At 39.2% G+C, this 15499-nt stretch overlaps 1 protein-coding gene across 2 annotated transcripts in view; it reads right to left on the bottom strand.

The window, feature by feature from the left end:
• Window positions 1-15499, bottom strand: part of cita (citron rho-interacting serine/threonine kinase a) — a 144324-nt gene that overhangs the window by 106000 nt on the left and 22825 nt on the right. For both annotated transcript variants that reach the window (XM_055655232.1, XM_055655233.1), the window contains exons 7-10: window positions 15044-15137; window positions 10182-10385; window positions 7845-7998; window positions 41-224 (exon numbers count right to left, since the gene is read on the bottom strand). In XM_055655232.1, coding sequence (XP_055511207.1) covers window positions 41-224; window positions 7845-7998; window positions 10182-10385; window positions 15044-15137 — 636 coding nt within the window. The remainder of the gene's footprint in view (window positions 1-40; window positions 225-7844; window positions 7999-10181; window positions 10386-15043; window positions 15138-15499) is intronic.

Here is a 15499-nt window from a genome sequence, read left to right as displayed (position 1 = left end):
TACACTTACTGTTAAAGAGTTAACTAGTGATTACACTTACTCTGAGCGAGAGAGTACAGCCAGTGTCTTGGTAAAGGACAATCCTACGAAAGGCAAGTCCTCCCCTGTAAAACCCGATTTGTTCAGCTGCGGTGCCTTTATCATGGGGCGTGATATTTTCTCTGGCTCATCGAAATTGGACACATCATCATCAGTTTCCAGGGTGGGTACAAAAGGAGGTGGAACTGCGAGGGAAACACAAGATATGTTGAAATTCAGCAATAGAGGGGAGACCAAAGAAGTAACAGTCGGCATGTATGCTTCAATAAATATGGGAAGTGAGTCACTATTGAAGCAGTCGGTTCAATAGGCTGTCACAGCTTATTACATCAGTTTGAGGTAAAAGTGGTTCTTACTCACAGATAACCTGACAGCCATAAAGGTTGGTTCTAATACAATCCTGTAATTGCGTTAAATAGCTAATTTGCAATATATTTTCAATGTATTTACATGAAGACACATATACAGGTGGAACATGATAAACAGTAATCTGGACTCTACCCATTCCCATGTTTACAAAATACATACCTTATTCCATGTCAAAGAATTTCTGACAGTAAATAAGTTCATGATACACATATATTTGTACAACACATTGTTATAATTAAGAGCTAAAATAGTTACATTATGGATTTCTTTTCATTAAAATCCAGAACACAGCAATGAAGAGTCAGGCTCCAAAGATCATTACTTACATAGCATCCTGAAAAACACTGTTACCATCAATTTATTCTGGTAATCCTCACTTCCTCAAGACTCCTCCCTGAAAATGACTAATCGGATACTGCTGCAAAGCCAACTGACGGTGGCAGATTGCTGCCTGCAGAAACTTTCTTTCTGCACCGCAAGTACAATTTTTCGATAATGAATATGCCAGCAGCTAAATCCAGTCAGCATTGCAGTACTTGTGCCAATCTACTTCTGAAAGACTGCAGGTTTAACCATGGCAGTTCTGAGCTGGAGAGTCTTGCAGCAAAGCTTCCACACAGGATCACATTGCTGACACCTTCCCTACAACACCAGCACTGGCAATTAGCCGATGGGAGCCTTTCAATGGATATAATGGTAATCTGCTGTGATGTAAACATAGAGATCAATGAATGCTACAGCATTCAGGCACACAATCGATTTGAACCACTCAATACTGTGATTTTGAACCTTACAATTTTGGTTGGACTGTACCATTTGGCAGAGCAGTAATACTCATGACAAGAGAGTGGGCAGGCCATATTTTACACTAACTAAACAGCGTTGTCCTCTATAAAGTATTCCACAGCAGATGCCAGGCCATTTGATCAGCAACCTACATTGTCTCCTAACATTACCAAAACTATGCATGGTTTGGTCAGTTTACAGACCAGGATTAAAAAGTTTAATGAGGAAGTCTGGAAATTAAGGGAATATTTAAAGTCTACATAGCCTATAACAAATGCTATGATTACATTAATCTTGCATAAATCAGAGGAGACAAATACACTACAGAAGATCAAATAGTTACACAAGGCATTAAAGCCTTCCTGGCACATTTTCAGTTTCATTAAGCAGCAAGAATTAGCAGATTTGGGAAATTTGAAATACAAAGACAATGCCGGATATGTTCAGAAAACCAACTGAATTTGATTTCTCACACATATGCAATTTGGCGATGTCTCTGTTCCACTTTTCTTTGATTTACTTCCACAGAGAACTGAGGTTATTTTTTTCTCTTAATTGATTGCCTTTCCTTTTAGACATTACAGAAATCATAACATGGCAACTAAGATAGATGGGCCGAAACGATATCAAAATGTAGGTTGTGGAGTCAACCCAACAAGTTCCTCAGTTTCATTATTGTTTAGTTTCAAGATTAAACATTGAAATTTCTTTTGGCTCAGTGAGTCCATGCCAACATTCACATAGTTCCATGTTATCCCACTCTCACATCCACTCTCTCCACACTTGAGCCAATTTACAGGGGCCAATTAACCTACAACTCTCCATGTTTTTGGGATGTGGGAGGAAACCAGAGCAACCGGAGGAAACCCACAAGGACACAGGGTGAATGTGCAAGCTCCTTACAGACAGCACCCGAGATTGGGATTGAACCCAGGTCTCTGGCACTGCGAGGCAGAAGCTCTACCAGCTGCATCACTGTGCCACACTTCGCAGTATGTGGTTCCGAGAAATAAAAACAAATTAGTGGAATTAGCAAAGCCCACTAAACAAGTTTGGCACTCAGAAAAGATTACTATAAATAAACCAAAAAGAGTTCAGCCCAAAACAAACTATTTCCCCCTTAGATAGACACAATAAGCTAGAGTAACTCAGCGGGCCAAGCAGCATCTATGGAGAGAAGGAAAGGGTGATGTTTCGGGTCGAGACCCTTCTTTAGCCTCCTCCTTGCATCTTAGCCCAATGTTGCTTGTTCAGCCCAAACCAAACAGGCATCTCCTCCTTTTTCTTAATTCAATTTTTTTTTCTGCATTCTGATCATTGTCATTTTGCAATTGTAGCAACATGAGCAGTGACAAGCTTAATGCCAATTGCTACTGTATTTGCAGTTCCAGTTTTTTTCCTCTCATAACCTATTTCGCTCGCTTTTTGGTTCCCTTCCTTCCCTCACCATGCACCATTTCCCAACTGAGACGGGTTTCAGTAAATGCTGTACTGCAACTAACCACCAGATGGCATGCAAGTGCAGCTTTGGAGATATAGCGTTCTTCCTGCAGACATTTCAATCTTCAGGAGAGAGATCCAAAATGTTGGAGTAACTCCAAAATGTTGGAGGATCAGGCAGCATCTCTCCAGAAAATGACTAGGTGACGTTTCGGGTCGAGACAGGGTTCCGACCCAAAATGTCACCCATTCCTTTTCTCCAGAGATACTGCCTGACCTACTGAGTCACTCCAGCATTTAGTGTCTATTTTCAGTGTAAAACAGCATCTGCAGTTCCTTGCTACATTTTCCATGTTCTGGATTGGAAATCACTGACATTACCAATACAATAAAAACCTGCATTTGGCTCCATAAATGTAGTCATACCCAAAACAATGTATTTCACTCATAATCTACAATAACTTTGCAATGATATGCATTTCAAAGTCCAGTATATGCAATCTAATGGCTGTTGGCATTTTGGGTTCGGATTCCATGTTCGTTTTCACATTATTTAGCATTCAAATAGTTTTAATACAGAGGTTATGAATTGTTCCATGACCGTGAAATATGCTCAACCTACCCTAAAGAAAAATGCATAAGATGCAACGCTGAGGCAGTCAGACAAGAATACAAGAGGATGAAATGGACAGGGATTTTAATATTTAGTACCAGGTCAACCATTCAATAAGATCACGGTTAAACATTTTTTTCCAATCTCACTTTTCTACACTAATCCCGTATATCATAAATGGCCCAAAATGGCCTCTCTTTTTGCATCCATTTAGCGTATGAGTGTTCTAACACGTCTGGGTGTAAGATACCAAAGATTCACACCATTTGGTTGAAGAAATTTCTCATCTCTATATTGAATAATTGACCCCTTTTTTTAAGGAACATAACCCCTGACACGCCGGATAGGGGAAACATCTATGTAACATCTCCCGGTCATGTCCTTAAAAATGTACATTTCAATGAGATCGCCTCTCATTTATCTACGCTCAAGAAAGTATAAACCTACAATTCTAATATTTTTGCATAAAGCAAATCTGTCATTCCAGGAATTAATTCGCTGCACCTTGACCACGCTCCCCTCTCCTTTATTATGTAGGGAGACCAGACGTGTACACAACATTCCAGATGCGCTTCACCAAGTTTTGAGGTTCAGCTCCTGATTGTCGAAGACAAATATTCCATCCAAAAGGACATGAAAATTGATTTCAAAACCTTTAGTCTAGAGGGAGTAAATAACAATCATCTGGAACATTCTTGCTTGGCAACCATCTACTGATGAATGCTGTAAAATTAGCAAATACTACACGGTTCTTGTTCAGAAAACTCAAATCAGTCGAAAAGCATTCAAATGTTTGCTGCCAAGTCTTGAATAAAATTGATCTTCTGGATTACACCCTGGAGGGCTGTAAACAATTGTCAAACAGCAGAATATACAAGTCACTAGCTTCGAAAGAAGGGACCAATAAAAAACAAATCAGTGAGGCAATGGATTACACAAGGACGTCTCAGTGCTTTCACTTCATATTTACAAAGTGGAATCAGTATTAAAGTATTATGACCGAAAATATTTCATTAGCAGAAATTCATTAATTTATTCTAGAATATTTGGAGCTGTTACGAAAATAGATTAGGTAATAAAACAAATTACTAGCTAGAGTTCAGTTCTCAGCTTCACTTCACCCACGGCATTGAAGGGGTTAAAAGCTTGGAGACTGTAATTATGCTGTAGATCAATGTGAACCCATCCTTCAGAGGGATGGAACACCTACACACTGTTCATGTACTGTAGCACTGCTTACACTGGCAATCCCGTTTCCATGGCATCCTATTCCATTCAGACATTAACGCTGCGTTATATAGATTCATGAAATAAACCAAAACATGCTTACATCTCTGCAATGCAATACCATCCCTCCTGAACAAGATCAACATCAGATATAAATCAACCTGTTATAGAAAACAAATAACCATCATCCACAATCCAGTTATTTAATTAATCTAAATGAATCCAAGTTGACTAATGACCAACAGCTATTTTCTTGTCACCAGAGTCCATAGCAGGTTAACATATCAGTAAAATGTATCTTATTTGAGTAGTACTGTATTAGATATTGACTCGTCACATTACTGGAGCAACAGTACACATTACCCATTTCTGAAGGGAAGAGCTCACTGGTTCTGCTGTGCCATGTAGATTTTTCCTCATTGCATAACCATCTATGTGCGACTCATTCTAAAGTCCCTGTTACGTCCACAGAATAGGTGGTGGGAGAGATGTAGAAGCAGAACGCTCACCAAATGTCAAATAACTTTTAACACAAATCTGCACGTTTTTGATCATTGAAAAGAGGATCAATATTAGTCTCATTATGCTCCAGAAAAAAAATTGGTCATTTAATCCAAGGCTACTGTTACAAAAAAAAAAGGCTTTTTTTAGCTTTCATTTTCAGTTCAGTTCTGGAGTGTTTTTTTTCCCCACTATCGATGTTTAGCAAAATCAATTTTTAGTTACAAATAAAAACTTTAGACGATTGGATCAATTTCCTATTTCTACTAAGTTATTATCAAATGATATTAACAATAAAAATGCCTGCACATTCAAAGCTGGTCATTGCCATCGGCATTTTCACTAATCTGGGTTTTCCCTAGCATATCACTGGTCAATGGATTATATGAAGTATCCACAAACAATGGCGAGTGGCCAGAGATCAGTGTGCAATATCCACATTTTAAAAGCCATTGCAGATTGACTGTAAAAAATATTGCCAAAACATGGGTATAAAATAATTATTTTTGGAAAATAGGTCTTCGACAGAATTTCGAGGATTCTTATTGTAAACAAAAACAAATGTAGAAACTAAAGGACCGCTTCAACAATAATCAATTAATTCATTGAACAGTGGGCTATTGAACACTACAAATTATGCAATTTATTTCAATTCAGAGAAACTCTTCATACAAAATAGTGGCAAGTTATATATGGGATAAATTAGGACCATACACTGAAGCTCATAACTAGTATATGGGGGACTAAAACGTTTTGGATGACTTTAATCTATATGTTGCACTGCATGCTCTAATAACATTACATAGGATAAGACCACTGGTGCTCCCTTCCTATTGCTATTATTTAAAACCCAAAAGCAGATATTCGTCTATATTAAAACATCCCTCAGTGTTGTTCACCTTAGACATTTCAACTGGTTTTGAATTAGAACCTGAATGTCTTGAGCTTCTGCCACGTTCTAAACAGTTGCTGCGTCAGATAAACTGCGGATTTAGCAGATGGCATCCCAACCTCCCCCAGAATCAAAAAGCTGCAACAGTAGAGTAACATGCAATGCAGAAACAGGTTGTTTGGCCTATCAAGTCAGCACCTATCATCAACTACTCATTTAACATTAATCCTACAATAATCCCTCGTTTCCTTCAACATTCTCTTCAATTTCCCCTAGATTCTACCATTCACCTATACACTTGGGGCAATTTACAGTGGCCAGTTAACCTAGCAACCTGTACATCCTTGGGACATTGAAGAAAATCAGAGCACCCAGAGGAAACTCACTTGCGATCACGATTGAACCTTTGGGACTGAGAGGTAATGGCTCTACTAGCTATGCCACTATGCTGCTCGAGTAATATTTGCCCCAATACCAGAAGCAAGATCCTCTTGCCTAACAAGTGGAAATTAGTATTGTATTACAAGGTGGAATATGATCACACTAACCAAGTATTGCTCAGGTCATTTTCCTAATGTTTCTAAACTTGATTATGTAATTAGGGCTAAATTTACCCTCCAGATGAAGTGTGTTTCTGTTTGCGTAAGTTCTCAAGTTTTACAATAAAAATTTCTGAGTTAGGGAGAAGCCAGAAGTTTGAGTGAGGCGCAGGAAGAACTACATGGGAAGGGACAATTATTGATTTGGGGGAAGGGAGGTATTTGTAGAAGTTACCTAAAATTAGAGAATTCAACGTTCATACTACTGTGTTGTAAGTTACTCAAGCGACATACGAGGTGCATTGCAGTGATAAATGATAAAAACATCAAGAAACCAGATTAATTGGACATCTGATTCGCTTCCTCACTCTTTAAAATCTACCAAAATCTCAACAAAGTTCAAATGTAAGAGAAATATAGACGATTCCTCTGGACGGTTGTATCTACCTACAGTTCAATACTATATAGGTCAGAACAGTTACGCCACTGTACTTGATATCCATTCCACCATCACTTTCGAGTAGATAGTGGTTGTCATGGGTACCAGGTAAAGAATGCAATCAAGCAGCTCACAGTGGCTAATTTATTAGTGCCTATTTATCCTGTACAGAGAAGGAGAAAAGCAATTCTTCAGGATGCCTTCCCAATAAAACAGCATACAAAATTCCATTACCAAATCTTAAGATATTTCCAGGATCTCTGAGAATTCCTGGCAAGGCCAATATTTATGGTTCATCCCTAGTTGCCCGGCAGAAGATGATAGTGAAATGCCTTCCTAAATCACGACGGGCCTTCTGTTAAAGTTGCGCCCACTGCGATGTTGGGAGGAAGTTTCAGGATTTAGATCCAGCAACAATGAAGGACTGGCAAAATATTTCCAGGTCAAGTTGATGCACAACTTAGAGGAAAAGTAAAGGTGGTGGTATTCCCACCACCCTGATGCCTTGTCCTTAGTGCCAGAATAAATCACAGGTTTGGGAGGTGACGTTAGAGTAGCCTGGATAGTAATTCAGGCATGCTGCAGCCACCGTGCAGTGATGGCAGAAGATATGAATGTTTAGGGTAGTTGATGGGGTATCAATCAAGAGTGCTGCTTTGTCCTGAATGTTGAGTTCCTTGACAGTTTTTGGTGCTGAATTCATCCAGGTAAGCATCTGAATTTTGACGGTGCCTTTGATTAACTCAGCGGATCAGGCAATATCTCTGGAGAAAAGGAATAGGTGACATTTCGGGTCGGAACCCTTCTTTAGACTCATTATTATAATGTAACAGCATTATCGTTGTTCCTTGGCCAGCACATTAGCAAAATCATTATGTGGATCGCCCAGTCACTTTTATGGCTTTTTATACACGGTGCAGGAGGGAATTTGATCTTTATACAGTACTGCAGTGCAACAAAATATTAGGATACTTGCAACATTCAACAAAGATAACTTACTGTGCCTGATGTTGTTCCAGTTAATGTTTGTGAAGAAAGGATGGCAGATGAGTCCCTCATAATTCAAACGCTCCTTTGCTTCACACAGCAGACTTTGCACCAAATCTAGAAACTCCTTACTTGTTTTTGGCTCATCTGGAAATTTCAGGGATCTCTACAATAAGAGAACAGCATGTATATATTAACATATAATTAAAAACTCTGAATCAACATCACATGACCAGGGGAAATCACTACCCAGGAAACATGCATAGTGAGCTTCTTTTTAGATCATATTGATCAGGATAAAGATCTCACAGATCTAGTCCAGTATCTCTAGTCAAAATAATTATGACGTTTTAATTTTTTTTTCTAATTGTCCGATCCATTATCATGTTTGTTCGAGACACATGAAAATATATTTTATACATTACGAAAAATCAAGACATATAGGATTATTGGAGTAAAATATCAGCTATCATCTTATTAAATAGTGGAGCAGGCATCATGGTTCCGAGGGTCTTACTATTTCCTTATATTGACCCATTCCTCAATTTCCTCAGGAAAAGCCATTCCCTGGAGAAATATTATTAGCCAACTATTTAAATCATTTAAAAATGTAACTCATTTGCTTTGGATTTCTAAATATAAATAGCCTATATGAATTGAAAGAACTGTGTCTCCAACCTAATAACATGAGCATCCTGATGTTTACAACCCTCCAGTTAATCCCTTTTTGATTCCCAAAAATGACATTAATTCTTTACAGAGTTTAGCTGAATGTCATTGCATGGAACATTAGCAACTTTAATTATTTTAAATGGCTCACGAAAAACCCATTTTATGCGCACTTTACAGGCAGGATATGTCTCTAAATAAAACGTTCCCGAATTTCATCCCTACAACAGACCCGGCCTAATAGTTTCATCAAATTGTTGAAAACATGAAAAGACACTGCATCTCCCGGTTTCCCATTATTCAACCTGTTACATCAGCAAAGAATTCTCGCATATATATATATATATATATCAAACATCATTTATTTTTGAAAAATATAAAATACGTTGATTCTGCATGATTGACATTTTCTAAATGTCTTACTTAACAATGGATTCCAGCATTTTTCCAATGACAAGTGTGAGGCCAACTGGCATAAAGTTTCTTGCTTTTCATCTTATTTCTTGAGTAGAGGTCATACAGCGTGGAAACAGGCCCTTCGGCCCAACTTGCCCACACCGGCCAACATATCCCAGCTACACTAGTTCCACCTGTCATCGTTTGGCCCATATCTCTCCAAACCTGTCTTATCCATATACCTGTCCAACTGTTTCTTAAACATTGCGATAGTCCCTACCTCAACTACCTCCTCTAGAAGCTCGTTCCATACATCCACCACCCCATGTGTGAAAAAGTTACCCCATGTAGATTGGTTATTTCCTACTAACCAATTGTAGTGCTTGTAGTGCACCTCCCCTCGCCTATTTTGCTTTGGAGTTACCCGTAAAGTTCACGTGTGATGAGTCCCAGTATAGACTTGGTGCTGCTTGCCTACAGACCACTTGATGACTGCCCCGTTTCATATGCCTCTCGCAACCTGTCTGATCCATATACCAGTGTCCAACTGTTTCTTAAACATTGCGATTCAAATAATTTCCCTACCTAGAAACAGACCACCAGCCTCTGGTCACTCTTCCATACATCCATTCACGTGTGCTCCGGCTCGCCTGCCCCGGATGATGCATGCAGCTGGCAGCTGACGAGATTTCAACATTGTCTAAAAAAGGCAGGACATCCACATAGCTGACAAGCTATCAAGGGCTGCACTCAAAACCAGCGAACAACTCTCTGAACCAGACCAGTTCTCAGTACTGAAGGTATCGTATGTTCCTACTGATTGCTTAAGCAGCCTGGCAGAGCACACGGCTACTGACGAGACTTTGCAATTGCTGTCCGCAGTCATCCGGCATGGCTGGCCGGATAAACAACACTGCACCCCGCTCACGATCCGCCCATACTTCCTGGTTCGCAACGAACTGGTGTTACAGGATGTGATTATAGTCAAGAGCCACAAGGCAGCTGTCCCAGCTGTCCTCTGGGGCAAATACTTTGACGCCGTCCACTGGGGCCACCCCAGCATGGAGGCAACCTTACAACGGGCACAGAGCATGTTTTACTGGCCTGGTATGACCAAGTACATACGTGACAAAACTGAAGTCTGCGCCATCTGCAAAAGCCTGACGCCACACCAGCAGAAGCAGCCCTTACAGCCGCACCCGGTTCCTCCTCTACCGTGGTCCATTGTCAAAAGATAAACCAAACATAAATACATTAAATACAATACCAAACGACAATACAAACCTGAAAGTTCTTGATGTTGCTGGAGGTTTTGACCGAAGTTCCCTCAACGAATGGAGACCTTTCATAAATCATTTCATAAGCAATCACTCCCAAGGACCACCAGTCGCACTCCACCCCATATGAGGAACATCCATCTCCATTCATCACTGTCAATACTTCAGGAGCCATGAAATCTGGTGTGCCAATTGGTAGCTTTGTGCTCACCTGTTAGAGATGCAATGGAAAATACACACATTAAAACTATATACATTATGCTTGGAGCAAGTACCTTGTAGTTTACCTGGACAGTAAACTGGACTGGTCCAGGAATGCTGAGGCACCGTATAAGAAAGGACTGAGACGTCTGCAGTAAGATGCTGCAGATGTTCTTTTTCACTGTCGTGTGCTGGGGCAGCAGGGTAAAGGCTGCGGACGGCAGCAGAATTAACCAGCTCATCAGGAAGCCTGGCGCCGTCCTGGGGGTGAAGTTGGATTCACTGGAGGTGGTCTTGGAGGGGAGGATGGTCCTCAAACTGTGGAGCATCTTGGACAATACAGCTCACCCCCTCCATGACATACTGGCCAACCCGAGGTGTACCTTCAGCAAGACTTGTTCCATCAAGATACATTACAGAATGCCACATGAGACCCTATTTCCCTGTGGCTATCAAACTGTACAACTCCTCCCCCTTCTGTCATGGGGTAGACTGACTCCCCTTAACCCCCCCTTCTTCCCCCCCCCCCCCCCCCGCCCAATCTTTGCACATCCCCAATCCTGGACTTTCCACTCATCACTTTAATTTAATGTTTCATGTATCTTGTTGTATTTTATGACTGTTGGCAGACCAATTTCCCTCCTGGGATCAATAAAGTTCTATCGTATCGTAATCCTACAATTAGTTAGGCATTTTCTTTCATTCTCCATTATTGTAAAAACTATCAAGACATGGTCGGTTTTATACTGTAGATAGTTAACTGAAAACGTGAAATAACACGAGATTGAATTTACATTACATAATAAGTTTGGTGGGTGACATCAGAATGTATTTTCCGCTTTTAAAAACAGGAAATTACTACACCAAAATTTTTTAATTTGTTATTTTTACAGGCAATTACAGTTTTAACGCATAGTAATGAAAGACAAATTTATTTGAATGGCAGGCAAGTTATTTTAAATACTTAAAACTCTACATCAACATTGAACATCATTCCACCATTCTTGTTTCTTCCATAGTGACAAGATTTAAATGGCTACAGTATAATTACTGCAGTAAATAGAGTTATCTTAAATAGCTCAACGCACAGTAATTTTGAAAACTGCAATATCTGCCAGTGCTAGTTCATGCCCCCTTATTGACCTCATGATTTCTTCTTATGATCCTCAATCCCCTGTATTCTACTCAGGATACACTTGATCCCGCTGCTTAATCCTGACTCATGCCTCCTTCCTTATCCTGACAAGAGCCTCAACTCTCTCATCATCAATGGTTCCTTATGCCAATCTGTCCTGACCTTCACTCTAACAGGAATTTGCAAACCTCTCACTATCATACTTTTAAAAGCATCCCATTTCTAGACGTCCCTTTGCCTGCAAACAATCCACTCCAATTAACTGTTGTAAGTTCCTCTCTAATACCGTCAAAGTTGACCTTGTCCCAATTTAGAACTTTAACTTGTGGACCAGCCCTGTCCTTATCCATAACTATTTTAAAATTAATAGAACTGTGGTCCCAAAGTGCTCCCATTGGCATTTCAGTCAATTGCCCTACCCAATTCCTTCTGAGTATGTTCTTGGAAAGTTAAATATATATAATAAAACAGAATGCCCATGTGGCCCGTGCATAGCTCAGTAACAAAACAACTTTGAAATCTGAAATTCTGACATGTAAGTTAGGTTTAGCATAAGGATGTGCGCTAAACTCCCATAGGAGGCCCTCCGTCAAAGGGGGCCTAATTTTAATTTTCCTCATATAAAATTAATGAGTTTTATTTTGAATCTAGGACAAGAGCAGTGAAGCATCAGATCAAAATGCTGCAAGATCTTAGACACAATAATAAATTAATGGGAGGTGTTATTTTAGTGCTAGCTGGAGATTTTTGTCAAATGTTATTAAAGCAGATGAATTGAAAGTCTGCATTAAAGCTTCACATATTTGGGAAAGAGTGAAACAATTGCGCAAGAAAATTAATAGGCAAGCGCATCTGACAGACAACCCATATGCGAGAGAGTTTGTTTTGAGTTGATTCAGATCAGGAAATAGGAAATAGGTAAATTAAACATGAAAACTTAACAGGAATGATTTCAATGAAATACTTAGGGTCAAATTGTTGCATCATTTAATGATCTGTTGAAACTATTATCATTCAACACGATTCGAATTACCAATGGCTTTTGTGAAAGACCAATTTTAACTCAAAATAAAAATGACAGCATGGGCCACAAGTAAAATATTTCTTTCAACACTTTCCAGACTGCCTGTACAATTTAAATCTAAGGACAGTGTGATAGGCTTTGCTGAATTTGTACATTTTCTTGCTGAACTTGTAAAATCTCTGTCATCACTTTGCCATCACATAAGCTTGAACTAAAAGGAGCTCCAAACTTGCTACTCAGAAGCTTGGACCCTCCAATACTCTGCAACAGCAGACAATTATCTGTTCAAAACTCACAGACACGTACAATTAAGGCTAGCATGACTGGTAATACTTTTGGGGGAAATGTCTTCATCCCTTGGATACCAATTATTCCATCTGATCTGCCTTTTCAATTCAAGTGACTTTAGTTCTTGGTTCAGCTTAGTGTTGCTATGAGCATTAACAAGACATAAGGACACTCACTAGAAGTTAGAGAGAGAAAAAAGAGAGTACAGATGCTGGAATCTCAGGCAAAAAACAAACTGCTGGAGGAACGCAGATCTGGCAACATCAGTGGAGGGAAATGGTTAGAACCCTTCTGCAGTAATGGAGTGGAGCAGAAATAGTTGGTGGGAGGCGCAAATTCCAATGCTTCTCCCATGTTCACCAATAGGTTGGTTTTTCCAGAGATGGGATATAAATGTATACATTTTACACCAGTTGCAAAAAAATAAATCTAGTGTATTTAAAACCTAACAATAAAATTAACAGACTCAAGTTAAACTACATAATTTTAACCCCAAATTATATTATTTGTGGAAAAATGATGTATTTAATTTAGATTTTATGTCATTTACAAGGAGTATTATAAAATCCAAGTGCATGGAAATAAAAGCAAATCGTGTTTGCAGCAGAACAACCCAAGCAATACTGGGTATAGCAGCAAGTGCTCAATAAAAGCAACACTTTGAAAGCCTAATAAAGTTTCATAGTCACAGCACCAGGTTGATGCCTTGCTACATACTACAGAACTATATACTACAGATCTCCTAATATCCCTTTTTCTTGTTTGAGAAAAATGTATTTTCCCAAGATTGAGAACCAAAATATATGATGAGAGTTTTATTGTTATACTGAAATCTCCAGACATCACAAAAACATATTTTTAATTTATGAATATATAAGTGCTTTTAGGGTGCAGCTCTTTTGATGGTTTACAGAACCTTCCTGCAATGTATACCGATCACTTATTTAATGCTTTACAGTGTTTGCCATTACATCTGACTATATAGCCTAACAGAGCCTCAAAAAAATATGGTATCTGAAAAACATGATTGTGAAATAGGAATAATTTTGGGAGGTGATGAATTAAGACAGCCATTTAATTTGCAATCCATGGGCAACAACTGATCTAAAAAGCAAAAGAAAACTTGAGTACCAAAAGCTGTTTCTTACGTAATGTTTTCTATTCTCCCTGCAGACTTTAGCAGTTCTAATAACAGTTGGATTTGCCATTCTTAAATGGTCAACATAAATAAACATATTTTAAACTCAGAATCGTCAAATATGTTTGCAATCTCAATCTACACTCCTTGAGAAGCATGCAATATTTTTAAGAATTTTGAAATATGAATACTACACGGAAGGAAGCTGGAAATCACTTTGCAAAACCAAAATTAAAAGGTTAATGCGATGAGGTAAAAGTGAATCACTGCTTCATTTGGAATGAGTTTTGCGTTCCTGAATGATGGGCAGGGAAGAGGCAAAAGGAATAGTTGTTCCTGGGGATGCCTGGAAAGGTGCCCGAGTAAGGAAGTGAGTATTGTTTGAAATGGAAGAGCAGCAAAGGCAGCATGATGGAAATAGTCCTATTGGAATGTTGGAAGGGGAGGTAAAGATACACTTGTGCCAGATTTTAGTATTCATAATGTAGTCTCAACATTGGAGAATCTTAACACAGATTCCACTCAGAATACAAAGATAAGCCTGAGCTACCAGTTACGTCACTTTAAATCGCCATCACATTTCCAGTCTTCTGCCTTTGTTGTCTTACACTGTTCCAACCAAGCCTAGCACAGACTTGAGGAACAGCATCTCAAGAACCAAAGACATAGGTTTGAGGAGAGGGGGGAAATATTTAATAGGAACCCGAGGAGTAACTTTTTCACACAAGGGTTGGTGGGTGTGTGGAACGAGCTCCCGGAGAAGGTAGTTGAGGCAGGTACTATCGCAAAGTTTAAGAAACATTTAGACAGGTACATGGATAGGACAGGTTTAGAGGGATATGGGCCAAATGCAGGCATATGGGACTAGTGTAGATGTTGATCAGGGTGGGCAAGTTGGGCTGAAGAGTCTGTTTCCTCGCCGTATGACTCTATAACTATGTTTAATTTGTGGTCAACTCTAGCCACTTACAGGATTTCACAAAAACATAATGCACCAAGCAGTCAGATTGTATTGCTAGGATTAAACATACTTCAACATCAATGTACAGACTAACTTCAATGTTCTGGGGGTCTTTGTCATACCGTTTTGTTCGCTGTCAGTTTGGCTGCCGATCCAAAATCAGCCAATTTAATGTGCCCTGTTCGATCAATGAGAATATTCTCAGGTTTGATGTCCCTGGGATAAGACAGAAACCATTTAAGCATCCTTTCAAATGACAATATATGTAACTACAATGCTATTTAATGTGTTATTAATGGGTGATTTTAGAGTTACACGTAAAAGTGTCAGGATAGGTTATTAATAACATTCTCATCCGAGTCAGGATGTAGACAAGACTCATTACAGCATTGAGCACATCAGCATATAAAAACAACAGAGCAGGAAAGCAACATAAATTGGCAGACAGAGGAGCTCTTCTATTATCTGCATTGTCCTTCTACAGTATAATACCTGTACAGTTAACCGTGGTAATCATACTAAACAAACAGCAGACACCAAAGTGAAATATATCACAAAACTAATATACCACCACTTCG

The sequence above is a fragment of the Leucoraja erinacea genome, chromosome 25 (genome assembly GCF_028641065.1).
Source record: "Leucoraja erinacea ecotype New England chromosome 25, Leri_hhj_1, whole genome shotgun sequence".
NCBI lineage: Eukaryota > Metazoa > Chordata > Chondrichthyes > Rajiformes > Rajidae > Leucoraja > Leucoraja erinaceus.
This window is presented reverse-complemented; position numbering and strand designations above follow the sequence as displayed.